Source organism: Octodon degus, unplaced genomic scaffold (genome assembly GCF_000260255.1).
Source record: "Octodon degus isolate 3935 unplaced genomic scaffold, OctDeg1.0 scaffold00092, whole genome shotgun sequence".
Classification (NCBI taxonomy): Eukaryota; Metazoa; Chordata; class Mammalia; order Rodentia; family Octodontidae; genus Octodon; species Octodon degus.
In genome coordinates this window covers 8,386,118-8,404,935 of record NW_004524668.1, presented here as the reverse complement: position 1 = coordinate 8,404,935, position 18,818 = coordinate 8,386,118, and the positions used below count along the sequence as shown (strand labels likewise).

Below are 18,818 nucleotides of genomic sequence, written 5' to 3'. Positions count from 1 at the left end.
TATATATTTACCCTAGCAAACAGAATTGCATTGGTTCTTTCAATCCCATAACGAGCTTGTGCAGAATAAAAAGGGGAGGGGGATTTGAGCGTATTCAGTGAGTCATGGATTTGGCATCAGAAGTACCCCACACTGGCTCTGGTCCATCTGGTCCGTCTGATAGATGCTCAGTAAACACAGTCCCCTTGGAATGAAAGGATGACAGGGGAGTTGATTGCAGGGAAGCATCGTATCCCCTAGAATGATCTATGTAGCCATGTTACGCCAAGGATGATTCTTAAACTACTGTTACTAAAATTCATTTCTTCGAAATCATCTCTTGGCTGAGTTACGCCACTTGGGGCCCCGGGCGTGTAAGTCACAGCACCGGAAGGATGGAGAAGCCCTGGTGACACTCTGCAGGAGTGTGTGTGGTGGGGGGAGCTAAGGCCTGGAAGGTGTGCAGGGCCAGCTGCGCCCTAAGCAGAAGAGTGGAGCGGGGCATGAACCCACAATCAGATCACGGTTTGGGGTGGGGTCTTTCTGACGCTTTCCGAGCGGTCAAGGGCGCCCGCACGGTGGGAGAAGCCTCGTGGACCCGCCGATGTAGAGCCGGGGCTCTGTCCACAGCGGGTCCATCCAGCAGGCGGCGCACGCGCGAGGAGGCGCCGAGGCCCGCAAGCCGCCGCTCTAGCCGGAGTCTGGTCATAGAGCCGCGTCGCTTCCGGTCTCGCGGGAGCCGAGGGAGCCGGAAGTTTGGTGGGCTCCGGGCGTCGCGATGGAAGAGAGCGACTACGAGTCGGTGCTCTGTGTCAAGCCGGAGGTCCACGTCTACCGCATCCCGCCGCGGGCCACCAACCGTGGCTACAGGTGACTCCCTGGTGGCCCTGACTTCACCCCTTGCCCGCCGCCCCGACACACCCACTACGGGAGCCGAGGAAGGCCCTGTCCAGTTTAGGGGTCGGAGGCGGTAACGCTGGGGCTTTTCAGTTGGAGCCCAGAGCAAGAAGGGGGGCCCAGAGTTGGGGCCGTGTCTGTACCAGGCGCGGGACTCCAGGAGGCGGAGAAGCCGTTAGAACTTAGCGCTTGGGAACCCCGGGGGCTGCGGGGACCCCTGAACTTAGTGGTGGTGGTGGTGGTGGTGGTGGTGGGGTGTCCCAGAACTGTCTCTCCCAGAGCCAACAACGGCCGTAAAAGAGTCTTTGGAAGCCGTAAGGGTTGGGGAGGACCTGTCAGTGGCGAATCCCCGGGCTGATGGCTGACGCCCAGGGGCCCTTTGTTGTCCAGCTCCCTTACCCCGGGTGTCACCCTTTATCACTGCTTGCAGTAGCTGGGAGGGGCCCATCCTCGTGTAGCTTGTGTAATTTTCACCTGAGACGAGTAAACACACAGGCTTGTAAAGGCTAATAAGAGTATCCCTGGAAGGGGACCATAAGGAACAACAGCTGCCTTAAGGAAGGAGAACTAGTGTTTTAACTGCGAGTCACTGTATGCCTTTTGTGTTGTCTGCGTTTCATTATCCTTGTGTGAAAAAAGATACGCCTGATACGCGTAACCGGTGTGTGTCACGCACTGAGTGGTGGGGTGCTGATGCTTGAGAAGAGGGGTGGCTCCTGAGAGGGCAGGGTGTACGTACAGAGTGATTGTGAAATACGGGCTTGGCCAGTACCAAGAGAACTGCGGAGCATCCACCTACCTGCCGCCTTGTACTCGCAGTTGTCAGCACAGGCTGATAGTGAACACTCTGCACCCACTGTGGAATTTAAAAATAGTATGACAGGGGCTGGTGGGATGGTTCAGTGGTCTAAAGCACCTACTTAGAACAAGCTTAGCAAAGCACAGGGACCGCGCGGTTCAATCCCCCAGCACCACATGCCAGCCAGCCCTGCCCCCTGGTGGGCTGAGCTGGCCACACATACACACACAAAAATAAAAAAAAAAAAAAAATTAAAAAAAAAAAATAGTATGACAGCAACAATGAGAAAAAAAAAATACAGTTGTTCTCTGTCCCCAAACTGGAAATGGGATTTCAAACTAGGAATGGCTGTCCACCCTGATCTGTGGTTGGGTATTGAGTGGGGTGGGCTTGGTTCTTATTGGCCCCCCAGAGAGTGAAGTGTCCAGATGTTGGGCCTCACTGGTCTGGCATAAAGGAAACTGCCAGCCTCTGCATGTCACCCTCCAGTTCTCCTTCGCTGGAAGCTAAGGCCTGCTGCTCCTGTAGGGGAACTGAAACCAGGTCTGCAGAATGGAGTGTGTGCATTTCTGTGGCCCACAAAACCGTCTTCATCCACACTTCCTGCTGGCTGACACAGGCTTAGGAACTTCCAAGAAATGTTCCCTGGAAACACCCACAGTTCTTGGTATTTAGAGGTTTTACTAAGCTGTTGCTTTGAAATTTATTGCTGTAAAAGAGCCAGGAGAAGCTGTTGCTCATTGGTCTGTGGCGGTGGTGGCAAACCTGTGGGACATGTGCTGTGGCAGGCTGAGCTGCTTGTTATTGGAAGCTCTAAACGTTCGCCATCACTGGTCTGTGGTTTCCTCCTAGCTGGGATCCCTTCAGAATCTAGAACATTCACTTTTCTAATGTGCTCTCACACACTTAACTTCACTTTTCTTTTTCTGAGGGTGATTGCTCCCCAGTACTTTCCCTCTAAAATGGTTTCAGAGTCCCAGCTAGGCACAGTGACTGCCATGGTCTAGCAGTGTCTTAAAGAGAAACTACCCCCTCCTTCCCTTGTGGAAAGGAAGTCCCACTTGGAAGGAGGTCTGCAGTGCTGAATGGAGTCAGCAAGCAACAGCCATGGTTGGTTGTTTTTTTTTCTTGCGGAGCCAGGGATTGAACTCATGCCCTTGTGCTTGCCAGGGAAGCGCTTATTCTACTGAGCCATCTCCCCGGCCCAGCCTTCTGTTTTTGAATGGTTCACAAGCTAAGAATTTTTTTTGAATGTAGCCCACATGTGTGTTGTCTGACTGATTGCTTCTCTCTTCAACATCAGAGTTGTGACAGAGGTTTTGTGTGGCCTGCAAAATCAAAAGTATTTATTGTCCCTTTATAGAAAGAGCTTGCCATTCTTGGTCTAGAACAAGCAGTCTTTCCTGTTTCTGTCCCCAGCATTAGAGAAAGAGCAGCAGCCTCTGGCAGAGGCTCAGTGGGTTTTGTCCCCATAGGGCCTCGGAGTGGCAGCTGGACCAGCCATCATGGAGTGGCCGACTGAGGATCACTGCGAAAGGGAAGGTGGCCTACATCAAGCTGGAGGACAGGACCTCAGGTAAAGGCAGGGGGCCCTGCGCTGGGCTGAGCTGTCGCATATCCCACATGATGAAGGCAGAGATGGCTGGGGCTGGCCAGGCTGCTCAGGGTTATGGAAATCGGAGACCTCGGGTACTTTTCAGCTGCCCCCATTTATGGGTTCAGGTGTAGAAACCACTGCCCGCAGACATAAAAAGGAGTCTGTCTTGTCAAGCCTTTTCCTTTCAGGGTCCTTAGGAAACCACTAGTTCTGGAGGCCAGAGAGAGGAGATCTGCAGATTGGTCCCGGCAGTAAGCAGGAAGCCCCAGAGCTTTCCTGGAGGAGAGGCTTGCCTCTGAGGCTGCTGGGTTGAGTTCTTACTCAGGAATTCTGTTTATCAACCAAATGGTAACTTCCCAGAACTGACCAAGCCTGATAAGTGGAAGAGGCGGAAACTTTCCTGCTCAGCTCTTTCTGTGGCGAGAGGACAAGCCACGCTGGGCTGCACCTGGCTCAGCTGGCAGATACCACCTCTGTGGAATCTCCCTGGGTATCTTGGCCACCAGCACCCCTGGGTGACCCTGGAGAGCAACATGCTGGGGATCTCCCAGCCCGGACTGGGGATTATTGGGCACAGGGCCCAGTCAGTGAGGAGCCACAGCCTTCTGTCTTTTTTCTAATGTGTAGAGATCTCCCTTTGTGGAACAGAAAAAAGTGCCAGGATTTAGAGGCAGAACTGCTGTGCCTTCTCAGAGCTGTCCCACTTCTGCTTGAGTTGTGAGACCTTGGGCAAGGCACGTGACCTTCGGAATCTTGGCCTATTTTTGTTGAAAGGAAACTTGCATCAGTTCCTTCACAGGGTTGCTGGAAATAGAACTTGAGCAGATAGTGACCTTGTTGCTGTATAAGCCGCAAGGAGACCCAGATCTTTGGTTTGTTCCTTTGGCGTGTAGGTGACCCCGCAGCAAATCTCTGGGACATCCTAGATGGTATCACAAGGGTGTGGCTGTTGTCTTCTCTGGGAAACCCGAGAAGTTTGATTTTAACATGACTATGTAATGTGACAGTCACTGCACAGGGCTGAGTGTCACGTGTACGGGTCCACACCTTGGTCCCCTTAGCTCAGGATCACATTCGCCTTTTTGGGGGGAGGGCAGAACCGGGGATTGAACTCGGGGGCCTTGCACTTGCCAGGCAAGTCCTTATTCTACTGAGCTATCGCCCCAACCCAAATTCACCCATTTTCCAGGGAAGATTTTTAAAAATCATTTATTATTTATTTATTTAGTACAGAGTCTCACTATGCAACTCAAACTTGTAGTGATCCTCCTGTCTCAGCCTCCCCAGCACTGGGATTATGGCGTGTCCCACCACACGCGGTTTCAGGGGCTGGCATGGCACAGGGCTGGCATGGCATGCGGTATTGGGGATGGAACCCCAGTGTTGCACTTGCCAGGCAAGTGCTTAGACTGCTGAGCTATCTTCCCAGGACTTTAATAAGCAGTTCACCCTAGGCAGGGTTTCTCAGCCTCAGCATTGTGAGGGTTTGGGGCCAAGAGAAATGTAAGATATGCAGCAGTGTCTCTGGCCTCTATCTGCCAGTCACCAGTAGCACCTCTCCGGGTGTGACAACCAAAATGTCCCCAGCTTTTGCCAGCTCTCTCCATGGGAAAGGGGAACAAAACCAGCCCTGGTTAAGAACATTGCTCTTGGCCACCAGTATCTAGGGGGACCTGGCCCCAAGGGAGGTGTGGATGAGTTGATAAGCTGCAGGCTCTGTTAGTTTTGATTAGGTTCAGCCTTATTGTCACTCTAAGCCACAGGACTCAGTAGAGATGCTTGGTTCAATACTTAGAGCTCTGACAGCACCATCGCAACAGTCATAGCACTCACAGCTTTGTGTGCTTCGAGGCGGCTCTGAGGAGCTGGTGTTGACAGAGGGGTACATGTCCTAAGTCTTATGCCCCATGTCTGAGACTGAATGTGTCAGCCTGCTTTGAATCTTTTGTAGGTGTAGAAACTTCCTTCTTTTCATTGGGCTTGAGGCCCCTCCTGCAGTCTACCTGGTAGGCGAGGCGTCTTGAAGGGGTGGTCACCTGGTCTAGAGCTCACTTGCACCGGGACCTCAGGCCTCAGTAGGTCCTGGCCATAGGTGAAGGTGGAATGAGTGCGTAGCAGCTCCAGTCCAGCCTTGTCATGTGGGAATGGAGGCCCATCTTCCGATGAGCTTGTAATTTCAGGGAAAGCCAGCAATCTGGATTACTTCACATGTAGTTTGTTTTTGAATTATTTGGCAATTAAATAAAGATAGTAAAATCATGGATTTTTTTTTTTTTTAAACCGGGGATTGAACTCAGGCCCTTGTGCTTGCCACTTATTCCACTGAGCCATCTCCCCAGCCCCTATGGATGGGGTTTGATCTGTAAGCCACTTCTAACTCAGGCCACTCCTTAGTTAGAGTCCCATGTCTCCCCTTCAGCAAGAATGGATTTGATGCACCCCAAGTGAGGTAGCTCATGCCTATAATCCCAGCACTCTGGAAGCTGAGACTGGAGAATTACTGCAAGTTCAAGGTCAAGGGCCAGGCGAAATAGGTCAGTGGTCTAAGCACCCACTGGGGCAAGCACAGGGACAGGGGTTCAATCCCCAGCACCACTTGCTACGCTGGCCCTACCCCCCTGGCTCACTGAGCTGGCCACTGAGACTGGGTATGGTGGTGCACACCCCAGTCCCAACTCTGAGAAGGCTGAAAATGGGAGGATCACCATGAGTCCAAGCTGCGTAGTGAGACCCTGTACCAAATATGGAATAAAAAAAGAGAGATTAAAAAAAAATTTCAATGAAAAAAAAAAAAAAAAAAGTTCAAGGCCAGCCTCAACTACATTACAAGACCTTGTCTAAAAAAAAAAAAAAAAAAAAGGAAGGAAGGAAGGGAGCCCTCAGCCCACTTGTGTTTCCAGGGGAGCTCTTTGCTCAGGCACCGGTGGATCAGTTTCCTGGCATGGCAGTGGAGAGCGTGACAGACTCCAGCAGGTACTTCGTCATCCGCGTCGAAGACGGAAATGGTATGTGTGGGTCCGCCCGCCGCCTCTTCACAAGGTGCTCTCTGCTTCTGGGCAAGTGGGTTGATTGTGTGTTGTCTCCCAGGGCGACGGGCATTTATTGGAATTGGCTTTGGCGACCGAGGTGATGCCTTTGACTTCAATGTGGCATTGCAGGACCATTTCAAGTGAGTGCTTCCGGGCAACTTGACTCACACCTTTTTTTGGGAGTGGGGGCAGAACCCGGGATTGAACTCAGGCCCTTACACTTGCCAGGCAAGCACTTATTCTACTGAGCTATCTCCCCAGCCCACATTCACCCATTTTCCAGGGAGGATTTTTTAAAGTCATTATTTATTTATTTGTTTGTTTGTTTGTTTGTTTGTTTATTTGGTACAGAGTCTCACTATGCAACTCAAACTTGTACTGATCCTCCTGTCTCAGCCTCCCCAGCATTGGGATTATGGGCGTGTGCCACCATGTGCGGTTTCAGGGGCTAGCATGGCAGCCCTTTCTCTGGACAGAATGACCCCCCAGGTTGGGATAGGCAAGCAGCTGTGTGTGGTTTGTGTGTTCGCAGAACATCTGGAAAACCCAGTCCTCGCAAGCAGGCCCCCTTCTGTCCACCCTGCTGACTGCATCATAAGCATCTTACCCTTTCCCCAAGGCCTGTTCCTATCATTCCGTCCTCTGCCCAGCCTTTGAGATGTAACATCTTCCTCACCAGCCCCTGACAGAGACCTTGTCACACTCCTTTGGTTTCAGGGCCTGGTCCTCCCAACATCATAAAGGTCACCCTAATTCCCAGGTCACCCAGCAGATGCCTTGGTGTCCTTAATGGAAAGACAGGGCAAAGAAGTGTCCCTTTGCCATCTGTAGGGACCTGCCACTGACGGCTGAGAAGTGGGCAGTGCCTGGCCACTAGTGCGGGCACCCTTGTCCCTGGTGGCTGCTGGATGGCATTGTACGGAGCTTGGGGACTTTTGTGTCATCCTCTGCTTCTGTCCTTTCTCACTATGGATTGTGCCAGCCTGTGCCAGTGGCTGGGAAGGAGTAGGCCAGGCTCTTCCTGGAGCCCAGTGCTAGAACTCTGTATAAGAATCTTATCGTGTTCCCAAGCGCCTAAGGACGTGGAATATCAGCCATGGTGGAAACTGACCTGCGTGCAGCTGCTTATGTGTCACAGTTGGGGTCTGCATTCCTGCTCCCCCTGCCCCCATCCTGGACTGAGGCGAGTGTGTGCTCTGCAGGCAAGTGCTCTCTCCTGCCTCACTGTTCTGTGCTCTTCTCTCCCCAGGTGGGTGAAACAGCAGAGTGAGTTTGCAAAACAAGCCCAGAACCCAGACCAAGGCCCCAAGCTGGACCTGGGCTTGAAGGAGGGTCAGACCATCAAGCTCAACATTGCAGTGAGTCCTACCTTGCGAGGCTGTGTTGTCCATGGTCGTGTGATGCTCCTGGGCACCCAGCCCTGCCCACCACTGTCCTCAGGGTTCACATGCATCAGTACAGCTGCTGTGCACTGTTCCAGGTTTGCACCCAGTCCATAGAGCCCTCCTCTGCTCTCATGGAGCTCAGAGTGAGCCAAGGTGGGCAGGTAAAGGTGCAGTTACACCATGGCAGGAGACATTCTGTAACTGAGGGTTGCCATGGTGCTGTGAATGCCCACAGAGGCGGGGCCATAGTTAGGGACCCAAGCAAGACTTCCCAGAGGAATCAGCGTGTAGCAGGGGGTGAGGACCAGAGTACAGTTGAAGCCCCTGAGTTGAGAAGCAGCATCAGTCATTGGCTGCCAGAGCTGCTATTTCTTTCCTGGCTGTTATGGTGGGTGAGGAGTCTGTGTGCTCCTCCTCAGCTGTGTCTTGGCCTGCGGCTGGAGTAAGGAAGGGTACTCTGGCCGGAAGGGATCCGGTGGTGCTGGCAGTCACGGGCCGCTTCCGGCAGTGGTGGTGTCCTGGCTCTCTGTGTCTTTGTTCAGAGTGGTGCCCTGCCGACTCCTGTTGCATAGGAACGGTTGGGGTGGGTGGGGCTACCAGAGCTCAGCCTTTACTTGGCTGCAGGGGTAGATTGGGGAGATGGAGTTGGAGTTAAGAGTTTGGGGGACCAAGTGGGTTTGCTTTTTGAAGCAAGTGTGTCACTAAAATAATGCTTTTCCTCTTTACTTACCACCTCTTTCTCTCTTCTGCTTCACACTGGTGATGATTTGGAACCCTTGAAGTTGGCCAAGGGGCCTTAAGAGAACATACAAGTCCAATGCAGTGGACAGGTTGGGATGCGAGTCTTTCTCTTGCTTGGAGGAAACTAACATTTAATGAGCATCAGCTGTGGGCCAGGTAGTGTTTCTAGGCATTTCTCATGAATTATAAAACAGCCTCCCTTTTCTCCAAGCCCGGGGTATAGAAGCGACAGGAGCTGACAGGGTCTTTGTACGAGGTCTGACTGGCACAGCTGGGCCTTCTGAGGCCTGCTTATCTTTTTTTTTTTTAAATATTTATTTATTTTGTGTCTGTGTGTGGCCAGCTCAGCCCACCAGGGGGCGTGGCATGTGGTGCTGGGGGATTGAACCGCGGTCCTTGTGCGGGGGATTGAACTCAGATCCTTGCGTTTGTCAGTCAAGTGCTTATCCTACTGAGCCATCTCCCCGGCCCAAGGCCTGCTTATCTTACACCTGACTAAGCTGCTGCTTTTTTCCACGTAGGGAGCTCTGTTGTCTTCACCTGTGTAACTTGTGTTGCCTTCTGGCTCATGCTTGGTGTTCAGTTATGTGTTTTCAAATGCTTTGTTGAAGTATAATGTACACAGGTAAAAGTGCTCACAAGTGCACAACTCTGTGAATTTTACAAAACCAAACTTGCAGACATAGAAACTTGTCCCAGGGGCCGGGGAAATAGCTCAGTAGAATAAGCGCTTGCCTGTCAAGTTCAGAGGACTGAGTTCAATCCCCGGTTCCACCAAAAAAAAAGAAAGAAAGAAACTTGTCCCAGATTAGGAAGCTGAAGGCTACCGCACTGGGGCAGCCCCTTCCCTGTCCCTTCCCAGTACCCACACAGCCCAACCTCAGAGGTTTGCTCATTGCTTTCTCATGTGGAGTCCCATACTTTCTTCTCCTCTGTGCATGGTTTCTCCTTCTCTCACACAGCATAACTGCTAGCTGTGAGAGGCTGTGGTTGTTGCGTGTCTTGTCCGTTTTCACTATTACGGCAAGTTCCATTGTGAAAGTGTCCCATTTACCCGTTTACAGTAGTTTCCTGTTTGGCATGCCTATAGGCAGAGCTGCTGTGCCTGCTGGAGCTCGCTACTGTATGTACAGTAACTGCTCTGCCCCCAGGTCTGCTTGCAGGGCTGGAATTCGGCGCCATAGGTTCCAGTGTTGAGCTGGTGCTCAGTCTGCTATGTATTTATTTTTACAACTGCATGTTAGATGCACAGAATAGTGGGTTCCATGTTGGCATAGTTGTATGTGTATGCAACAGACTTTGGCCATTCCTCTCCCCGAGTCTTTCAGAATCGTTTTTCAGAGTAGTTTTACTGGCTTTAACCTCTGCAGCAGTGCATGAGCTTCCTTGTATCCCTGTGGGTACTTGATGGTTGGTGCTGGAGCATTTAGCCTTCTGGTGGGTGTGTAGTGGTGTGTCATTGTTCTAATGTGCATTTCTGATGATGCATGAAATTAGGTGCTGGGTTTTTCAGTAATCATATTATTGGTAGGTTCAGAATTGTGTTGCACTGAATGTAGCCCTCGACATTGAAGGTGCTAAATAGGGTCCTTCTTGCTTTCTTCTTGGGGTTTTCTGGTATAGCTGGACCTCAGCAGACCTGACCGATTTGCATGCCCTCCTCTCTAGAACATGAAGAAGAAGGAAGGAGCAGCGGGGACTCCCCGAGCCCGGCCTGCCAGCACAGGAGGGATAAGTCTGCTTCCCCCACCTCCTGGGGGCAAAGCCTCCACACTGGTCCCACCCCCTGGGGAGCAGTTATCAATGGGAGGATCCCTTGTCCAGCCACCGGTTGCTCCTGGCTCAGGTCAGTATTTGGAGGTGCTGCTGACTCTGCACCTGTGGGTGCAGGACTCTCCCAGCTCATGCTTGCTGATGTGTCACTTTGTACCTCCAGTTGCCAGGCAGGATGTGGGTGCCACGAAGTGGATATCCTGTTCCTCAGCTGCCTCTGGGTTCCCCTTAGCATATCCACCCTCTCCAGTAGCATGCAGGTGCTGGTCCTCAAGGCGTGGAGGGAGGGAGCAACACAGGCGTGGTCTCTGCTTAGCCCCCGTGGCAGGATGAGTCGCAGGCACACAGGGCAGCTGTGGGCCCAGACCGCTAGCAGCCAGTGCAATCTGGGGCGGCTTCATGGAGGAGGGAGCACTGAGCTGGACGTGAAGGAAGGGGAGTGGGACAGAGGTGCTGGCACTGAGGGCAGAGAGAGGAGTGTGACTAGCCTCTCACATAGGGACCTGCACGCTGGGGAGATGGGTGTTGCGTGAGGTGTCTGGAGGTGAGCGAGAGGTCAGCCTGGAGGTGGAGTTTGGAGCGAGCTCCTCTGCTGGTTCTGGGAAGCTGAGCAGTAGCTCCTCCCACAAGTGGTGGCTCGTGGCTCTCTAGGGACTCGTTGGTCTTTCTGTGGTCCCGGGGAGAAAATTGCAAGGGAATTTTTTTTTTTTTTTTTTTTTTTTTGGTACCGGGATCCACCTCAGGACCTTGTGCTTGCCAGGCAGGCGCTTAAGCCACTGAGCTGTATTCCCAGCCCAGGAAGGGGATTTAGACAGTAAAGACAAGAGACAAAACCTACGGTCAAGTGGAGGCCTCGTTACCAGATAGCCAAGAGGACGAAACAACAACAGTAGGGACCTTTATTTATACCTTTGCAAAGTTGGTATCAGGACGCATAAGGTGGCCTTGCAACTAATGACTGAAATGGTCTAGCAGGATGCTTTTCTCAAGACCAAGGTAGGGGCTGGTGAGATGGCTCAGTGGTCTAAAGCACCTACTTAGAACAAGCTTAGCAAAGCACAGGGACCGCGGTTCAATCCCCCAGCACCACATGCCAGCCAGCCCCGCCCCCTGGTGGGCTGAGCTGGCCACACACACACACACACACACACATACACACACAAAGATATTTTAAAAAATTAAAAAAAAAAAAAAGACCGAGGTAGCCAGACTGCTTGGGCACCCTGACCTTGTCTTGCTTGCACACATACAGCCGATTCCCATCTTCGGCTGCTCCCAAGACAGCCCAGCCTTTTGGGGGCCCAGGACTCCTGAAGTGGGGCACCAGCCCTTTACCTCTGCCTCCCTACCTGGCTGCCCTGCCTAACGTGAGGTCCTTGGCCTTCCTTGGGCTGGGAGATTGTCGCCTGCCTGCTGCTCCTCACAGCTCTCACCCAGTTCTTGAGGGCAGCAGCGTCAAGCCTCCCAGCTTTTATGGTTCTTGGTTGTTGCTGTACCCGGAGGTCACACTTCCAGCCTCAGCCTGTTGGGGAAAGTGGCAGGAGGTGCAGGCAGGGAGCCTCTGCCCTGGCACCAGCAATTGCTGTTTAAGCATTGTTTCCCAGCACCTTGGTACCTCCAGGGTCAGGGCAGCATCTGCAGTCTTGTTCATGTTCTCGTATGTGTACTCACTAAGGGCTGACAGCTGCTGCCTCAGGCTTCTCTGACTTGCTGGTGCCTTAGTAGTGTATGGAGCACCTGGGTTGTGGCCGGTGGAGGGTCAGGCCTTGGGAGACCGCAAAGGCAGGTGCCCCTGACTTAACAATGGATAGGCTGGGGAGATGGCTCAGTGGAATAAGCTCTTCCCTGGCAAGCGCAAAGGCCTGAGTTCAGTCCCTGGTTCCACCAAAAAAAAAAAAAAACAAAAAACAATGGATAGGGCTGGTGAGATGGCTCAGTGGTCTGAAGCACCTACTTAGAACAGGCTAAGCTAAGCAAAGCACAGAGACCACGGTTCAATCCCCCAGCACCACATGCCAGCCAGCCCCGCCCCCTGGTGGGCTGAGCTGGCCACACACACACACAAAATAAACAAATAAATAAAAAAAAAAATTTAAAAAAAGAAAAAAAAACAACAATGGATAGACTTGTGTCTTGGTGAGTCCACCAAGGTTCAAATTGTAAATCAGAAACCCATTTAGGACCGCGATAAAGCCAGGCACAGTGCCTCATGCTGTAATCCCAGCCCTGAGGGAAGCTGAAGCAGGAAGGTTTCCCATTTTATTGAGAGTTGGGAAGTATTGGTGGTATAGTGATGAGCGTAGCCGCCTTCCAGGTTAGGGAGAGTCCCACCTGCCTGGGTAACTTAGTGAGACACTATCTCAAAAAATGTTAAGAGTTGGGGTTATAGCTCAATGGTAGAGCACCCTTGGGTTTGATCTCCTGTGCTGAGGAAAGAAAACATCCTAGAGGGCTGGCCAGATAGCTCAGCGGACTAAAGTGCCTCTTTAGGCAGATACAGGGGCCGAGGTTCAATCCCTGGCATGCCATGCCAGCCCCACCTGTGGGGCACGCTCCTGTAATCCCAGCACTTAAGAGGTTGAAAACGGGAGAAACACTGTGAGTCTGATCTACATAGTGAGACCCTATAGACCCTGTACTAAATACAGGAAACAAAACAAAACAAAAAAAAAAACCCTGATACATGATTGATGAGGTTGGAAAGCTGTGAATCAGACCATCCACCAGAAGCCGTCTGTACGGCAGATGTCCCTGCTCTTACAGCCTTCTGCTCCAGGTCTGAGGCAGGTGGCGAGCCATCCTGCAGACAGGGTGGGTGATGCAGTGGCCACCAAGCCGACAGCTAGCAGCGCTTCCTGTGTGCTTAAGGCCAGGATGGTTGAGCTCGTTCCAGCTCACATCTGTGTGGTCCCCAGAAAACAGCCACCACTCTAGCTCTTTTATTTTTATTTTTTGACTGGCTCAGGCTGCCTTAAGGGCCCATCTAGTAAGGCTTGTGGAGCTGGGGATCGAACCGTGGTCACCTACACCTGACTGGGTTTCCCCAAGCAGGCACTTAAACAACTGAGCTAACCCACAAGCCCCCCCTCTAGTTCTCTTTAAAATAAATAAATAAATAAAATTAAAAAAAAATTATTTATCTGGTACAGGGTCTCGCTACACAGCTTGTACTTATAGCGTCTCAGCCTTTCCAGTGTTACACACCTGGTTTTGATGGCATGCTAGCATGCCAGGAATCTAGGGCTAGCATGACATGTGGGTCCGGGAATTGAACCTAGGTCCTTGTGCTTGCCAGGTAGGTGCATAGACCACCGATCTATCTCTCCAGCCTCTTAATTCTCATCCGTAGGATGGAGTAGAAAAAATGCCCACAGCACAGTTTCTGTTTTGTTTTTGAAGCCAGGCATGGAACTGAGCCCCTCACTGTTGCCGGGCAGGTGCCATGCTGCTAAGCTCTCCCAGCCCAGCACGTTTCCTGTGAGGATCCAGTGAGCCAGTCTGGGTGCTGTGCTTAGAGCGTTAGCTAGACCCTTGTGAGCATTCAGGAGAGAGTCTCTTCACTTTATAAATGCCTCCCAGGGATGGCCATGGAGTTCTGGGCCTGAGCTGTGTGCTGCAGCAGTTAGCTCACTTACTCCTCTCGGTAGCCCCGTGCAGCAGCCGTGGATGCTATCCCCACTTTAGAAATGGTAAAACCAGCTGGCTGTGGTCACGCTTGCCTGTAATCCCAGCACTTGCAAGGCTGAGGCAGGAGGATCTTTGTGAGTTTGAGACCTTGCTGAGCTACAAAGTGAACTCAAAGCCAGCCTGAACTGTGTAGCAAGACCCTGTCTCAGAAAGATGAAAGAAAAAGAAATGATAAAACTAAAATTTAAGTGACCCACAGAAAGTTGCAAGGCCAGCAATGTAATGGTGTACGCCTGTAATATGGGCATTAGGAGGTGGAGGCAGGACCATCACTGAGAACGATCTGGGCTACATACTAGGTTCTCCCTCTCCACCCTGCCTCCTTCCCTTTCTTTGCCTCTCTCTTTTTGAGATAGAGTCTCAGTTTAGGCTAGCCTAGAGCTAACAGCTGTCCTCCTGTCTCAGCCTCCTGAGTCCTGGGATTATAGGTGTGTATTACCACACCCTGTTTATGTAGTGAGTTCAGGACCAACCTGAACTGCACTGGGAGACTCTCTCTCAAAATAACAGACATGAAGACAGGCCTGGCCTGTCTTCCTGAGGGACTGTGACTCCATGTGAGATAATGTGGTTAAGCTCTTGGCAAACTTCACCGTTGGAGGGGCCTCATTTTATCTGTTCTTCCAGCCTAGCACAGAAAAGAGAGCAGATTAGTGGGAAGGCAGAGGGTGGCAGGCACACCCTTCAAAAGGGACAGTTAGCAGCATGGGGAAGGTGCCAGAAAAGCCCCAAAGTATGCACCACAGCCTACCACCTTCCACCAGTGACAGCATCCAAGAGGCCCACTTCTGTGCTTCTCTCTCTGAGCCCTGACCCCCTGGGGGCTGGGACTTGGCACACGTCCGGTACGTGATGCTCTTGCCGGGTTGGTCTGCCTGTGGTGACAGGCTTTATGTGAAGGTGGCCTTCTCGACTGGGGATGTTCTCCACTCCAAGCCAGAGTATATTTTTGGCTACTCTTCAGGCATGAGTGACAGGTGACATGTGGCTTGTTCTGCCTTCCTGTTGCTTTCTGCTCCCTAGAGACCCTCATGAGCTCTCAAGGCGATGGAGGAGATGAGCAGTTCTTGGGTGTTTAGATGCCCCAAAACCCTCTGGGTGTCTCACCCTCCTGGAATCATTGACAGTGTCAGTAGGTCTTGTGATTATGTTACAAAACTGGAAGGAGGCCTCTGACTCCCTTGTCTCTGCTTTCTCCCTACCCATTGGACATGGGGACATCAACAGGAGGTGCCACCATGCCCTGGCCACAGCCCAAGCCTGCAACTGCTGCCACCGCTGACATCTGGGGAGACTTTACCAAATCTACAGGGTGAGGAGGGCTGCGCTGTGGCAGGGCTGGGCAGGGTGGAGTGGTGTCATACATCATCCTCAGGGCAGGCTGGTCTCGTTGGACACTTCAAGGCCTGCCAGAGACAGCCCCTGGCCACCTACCCTGTGTGGCATGGCTGTCCTCTGTGCCGCCTCTTGAAGTCTTGTGCTGCACCCCACTGCCTGAAGCACACTGGGCTGAGGGTCAAGGTCCCAACTCTGGGACCTCAGGTCTTGGCCACACTGCACAAGGCTTGAGACCTTCCCTTGGGGCCAGGGCAGAGAGATGCTCAGTGCCACTGCGCCATTATAGGCCTGGGTCAGGCCAGACAGTGAATGGTGTGCACAGTGTGTGCAGCATCTTTTCCAGCCACTCAGTTCTGCTGCCACTACAGAACCACTCACAGGATGGACACGAGTGGGCGCAGCTGCGTTCAGCAAAGCTTTGTTTATAGAGCACATGGGCATGAGATAGCTTGTGTAAGAGTCTTTTTGAAGAACATCTGCATTAGCTAAACCCACCTTCACATCCAGATTCTGCCCTGAACCATAGTTCGCTGACCACTGCCCTGGACCGCTTAGGGACTGACTGCGTAGAGCAGTGATGGCAAACCTTTCCACGGTTTCAGTGTTACAAACTTCCCACTGCAGCACAGGTGCTATAGGTTTGCCACCACTGGCTTAGAGCTCTGGCCCAGAGACCCAGCTTCTCTCTGCTTTTACATGGTCCCGCTCTCCCCCTCCCTGCATGTCCCTTCCAGGTCGGCTTCCAGCCAAACACAGCCAGGCACAGGCTGGGTCCAGTTCTGACTGGAGCACAGCTGTCCTAAAACTGCTTCTGGGAAGGAGCTGCTTGTCCGGGCTGAAGATGGAAGCAGCATGCCCTGGCCAGCTCCTCCGCATCCTCTCCTCTCCTTGCTGGCTCCTGACAGGCTGACCCTGTGGAGCAGTAAATTGGCACTGTGTCACAGCGTTCCCAGGATTCACGTATACAGCTGGAGCTCGGGAGAAGAAACACCCTGGAAGACCTGCCCTGTCCCTCCAGGCATGAGGGAGACTCGGAGACTGTCCTTCGTCCATCACAGACCTGCATTAAACATGAGCCCTAAAAGCAACTGAATGGGTTGAGTTTGCAGCCTGGATTCCGAGCAGCCCTTTTTGGGGGTGGCAGGTGTCACGGGGTCACTGTTGGCAGGGGGCTTTCTACACTTACTGGCAGCCACTCAGTCAGGCCCCCTCCAGAAGAAGGACGCCGCCAGATTTCTAGTGGCTCTTCACGCTGAGCTTGAACAGGCCATTGGGGGAAATTGGAAGGATTAAGCAGCTTTTTTAAACGTACTATTTTGCTAACATGCGCATCTGCACTAACTCACCTTTGCAGCATACAGAGCGTGGGCCTCGGGAGGTGCTGCCCGCCAGCGGGCCGAGCCCAGATAGCACTGTGTCTTGGCCGCTCACCTGGTTCCCATCTGCCAGCCAGGCGGGCTGTGCAGGGCGAGGCTGGTGGCAGGAAGGCGCAAGCTTGTCACAGCCAGGCAGCCCCCCTGCCTGCTGGCAGCTCTGTGGGCTCACAGGTTCCCAGCACCGCAGCTCCGGCTGGACTTGGATTTTCTCTTGGTGGTTTCTAAGTGCCTAAGCCGCAGAAAGCCTCTTAACTTAACTTTCTCCTTCAGGGACTCTGAATGACAGGAGCTCCGAGCGCTGGCGCACACGGCCTGGATGACTGGTTTACAAGAAAACATTTTGTCTGTGTGCACCTTGGAGATTTCTCTATTGAATTAACCTTACCTCTCAGTTGAAAGATTTCTTTGGTGAAAGGTCAAAACCAAGAGCTGAAAACAGTGTTGACCTTTTTGTGGGACCAGATTTTTAAGATTAAAGAAATAAATATTTCTATTTCTGTCAGCGTATGTCAAAGACACTTGTATTTTTGCTGCAAGGCTGCTCAGCCCTCCAGGACACAATCGAGGTTCACAGTCACCTCCTGACTTGGGGAATCAGATGGGCCAGAATGGGGACATTTGTCCTTGTACCCCCAAGGCCATCAGTGCTACTTCTCTGTGGTTCTAGGGCAGCCTTTTCCGTCTTGGGAACAGTGAAGGTGGCAGCTTGAATCGCCCTCCAGAGGGCTGACTGTCTTGGAGCCCCGTTGGGAGGGGCCCCTGCTTAAATCGCACCAACTCCGCCACCTACCTGCGTCTCCTGCAGAGGAGGGCTGTGCATAGTGGGGCTTGCTAGGGCTGGAAAGGCCGTGAGGATTCTGTAAGGAAGATGTGGTTTTTACTGTGGCTTGTAAGAAAAGCTGCATGCTAGTAAACACTGGGAGAAGGCAGGGGAAACAGGCTCCTCTTGGCCACTGAAGACAGACGAGGCAATGGTGCCCCAAAGCATATTCCTACATCTGTTTCCCATCACCGTTACTTGGTGAGTTAAATCTAAGTGCCTGCCCTCTGAAGATAAGCAAGCTAGGCGTCGGGCATGGTGTCGCACGCCTGTAACCCCAGCACTTGAGAGCTGAGGCAGGAGCAACATTATGAGTTGGAGAGCAGCCTGAACAAAGCGAAGTCAAGGCCAGCCTGATCAGAAAAGAAAAAAACCTGCCTAGAGGCACGCTGCACCCTTGATCAGAAGCGTGTTTCCTTGGACATGGGCACTTGGTTCTAGAGAGCCTGGACTTTGGATCCAGGCTGTCCCCTGATGAGCAGTGACTGGGCTGCTCCCTCAGCCCTGGCATCACTCAGGCGAGGTGCAAAGCACTAGCAGGTGCCTGTGCAGTTTGTCCTTAATTTTTTCTGGGGTCAGGTAATACCCAGGTGGGATGAAGAAGAGAGTAATGAGAAGGAATCACAGCTCTAACTTGAAAAGTACCTTGAGGGGCCTGGGAGGGACACAGGACAGTTTGGTGCTATTGCCAGCTGGAATCCCAGCTAGAGGAAAAAAATACTGGTACAGGACCAAGGTCTCCAGGGAAACCCCCAAATTCTCAGTCAAGCTTCTGTGTGGTTATACTCAGGGTTGGAGCTTAGAAATCCACTAGGAATGGGGCCGGGGAGATGGCTCAGTAGAATAAGCGCTTCCCTGGCAAGCGCAAGGGCCTGAGTTTAATCCCTGTTTCCACAAAAAAAAAAAAAAAAAAATCCACTAGGAATGTGAGTGGGTAGGGGAAGGGCCTAGGGCTTCGGATGTGAGAGACCTCAGCTGCTCTGCCCGTGGGAGATGCAGATACCCTGGGAGGTGTGGTACGTGCACAGAAAGGCGGCCGTCACAGTCATCCTGGTACGACAGCCTTTTTACCCCTCCCCTTGAGTGTGCACTAGACTTGTGACTTCCCCAGTCCAGGCATCCGTTTTTTCTTTAATGTATTTGATGGTTGCAGGGTCTCAAGTGTGCATACCACCATGCTTGGACTCTGACCGACTGCCTGCCCTGGGGTGGGTCCTGCACCACATGTGGTGCCAGGTATCGAACCATGGTGCCTGTACTTGCCTAAGTGGCACTTTAGTCCCCTGAGCTATCTTGCTGGCCCTGCATCTGTGTTTTTAAAATAATGAGAGGGCTGGTGAGATGGCTCAGTGGTCTAAAGCACCTACTTAGAACAAGCTTAGCAAAGCACAGGGACC

At 52.3% G+C, this 18,818-nt stretch overlaps 1 protein-coding gene across 2 annotated transcripts; it reads left to right on the top strand.

Annotated features, from left to right (window-relative positions):
* The first annotated feature begins 686 nt into the window (after nucleotides 1-686).
* Nucleotides 687-16,091, top strand: Necap2 (NECAP endocytosis associated 2). Of its 2 annotated transcripts, none has more exons than XM_004637688.2 (8): nucleotides 687-849; nucleotides 3,151-3,251; nucleotides 6,173-6,277; nucleotides 6,360-6,441; nucleotides 7,551-7,659; nucleotides 10,096-10,273; nucleotides 15,115-15,199; nucleotides 15,960-16,091. In XM_004637688.2, exons 1-8 carry the CDS (start codon nucleotides 758-760, stop codon nucleotides 16,006-16,008), a joined length of 801 nt encoding a protein of 266 aa, XP_004637745.1. In that variant the 5' UTR covers nucleotides 687-757; the 3' UTR covers nucleotides 16,009-16,091. The 2 variants fall into 2 exon arrangements, with proteins under 2 accessions (XP_004637745.1, XP_023578298.1); XM_023722530.1 differs by lacking the exon at nucleotides 687-849 and adding an exon at nucleotides 2,184-2,342.
* The last annotated feature ends 2,727 nt before the right edge of the window (nucleotides 16,092-18,818 follow it).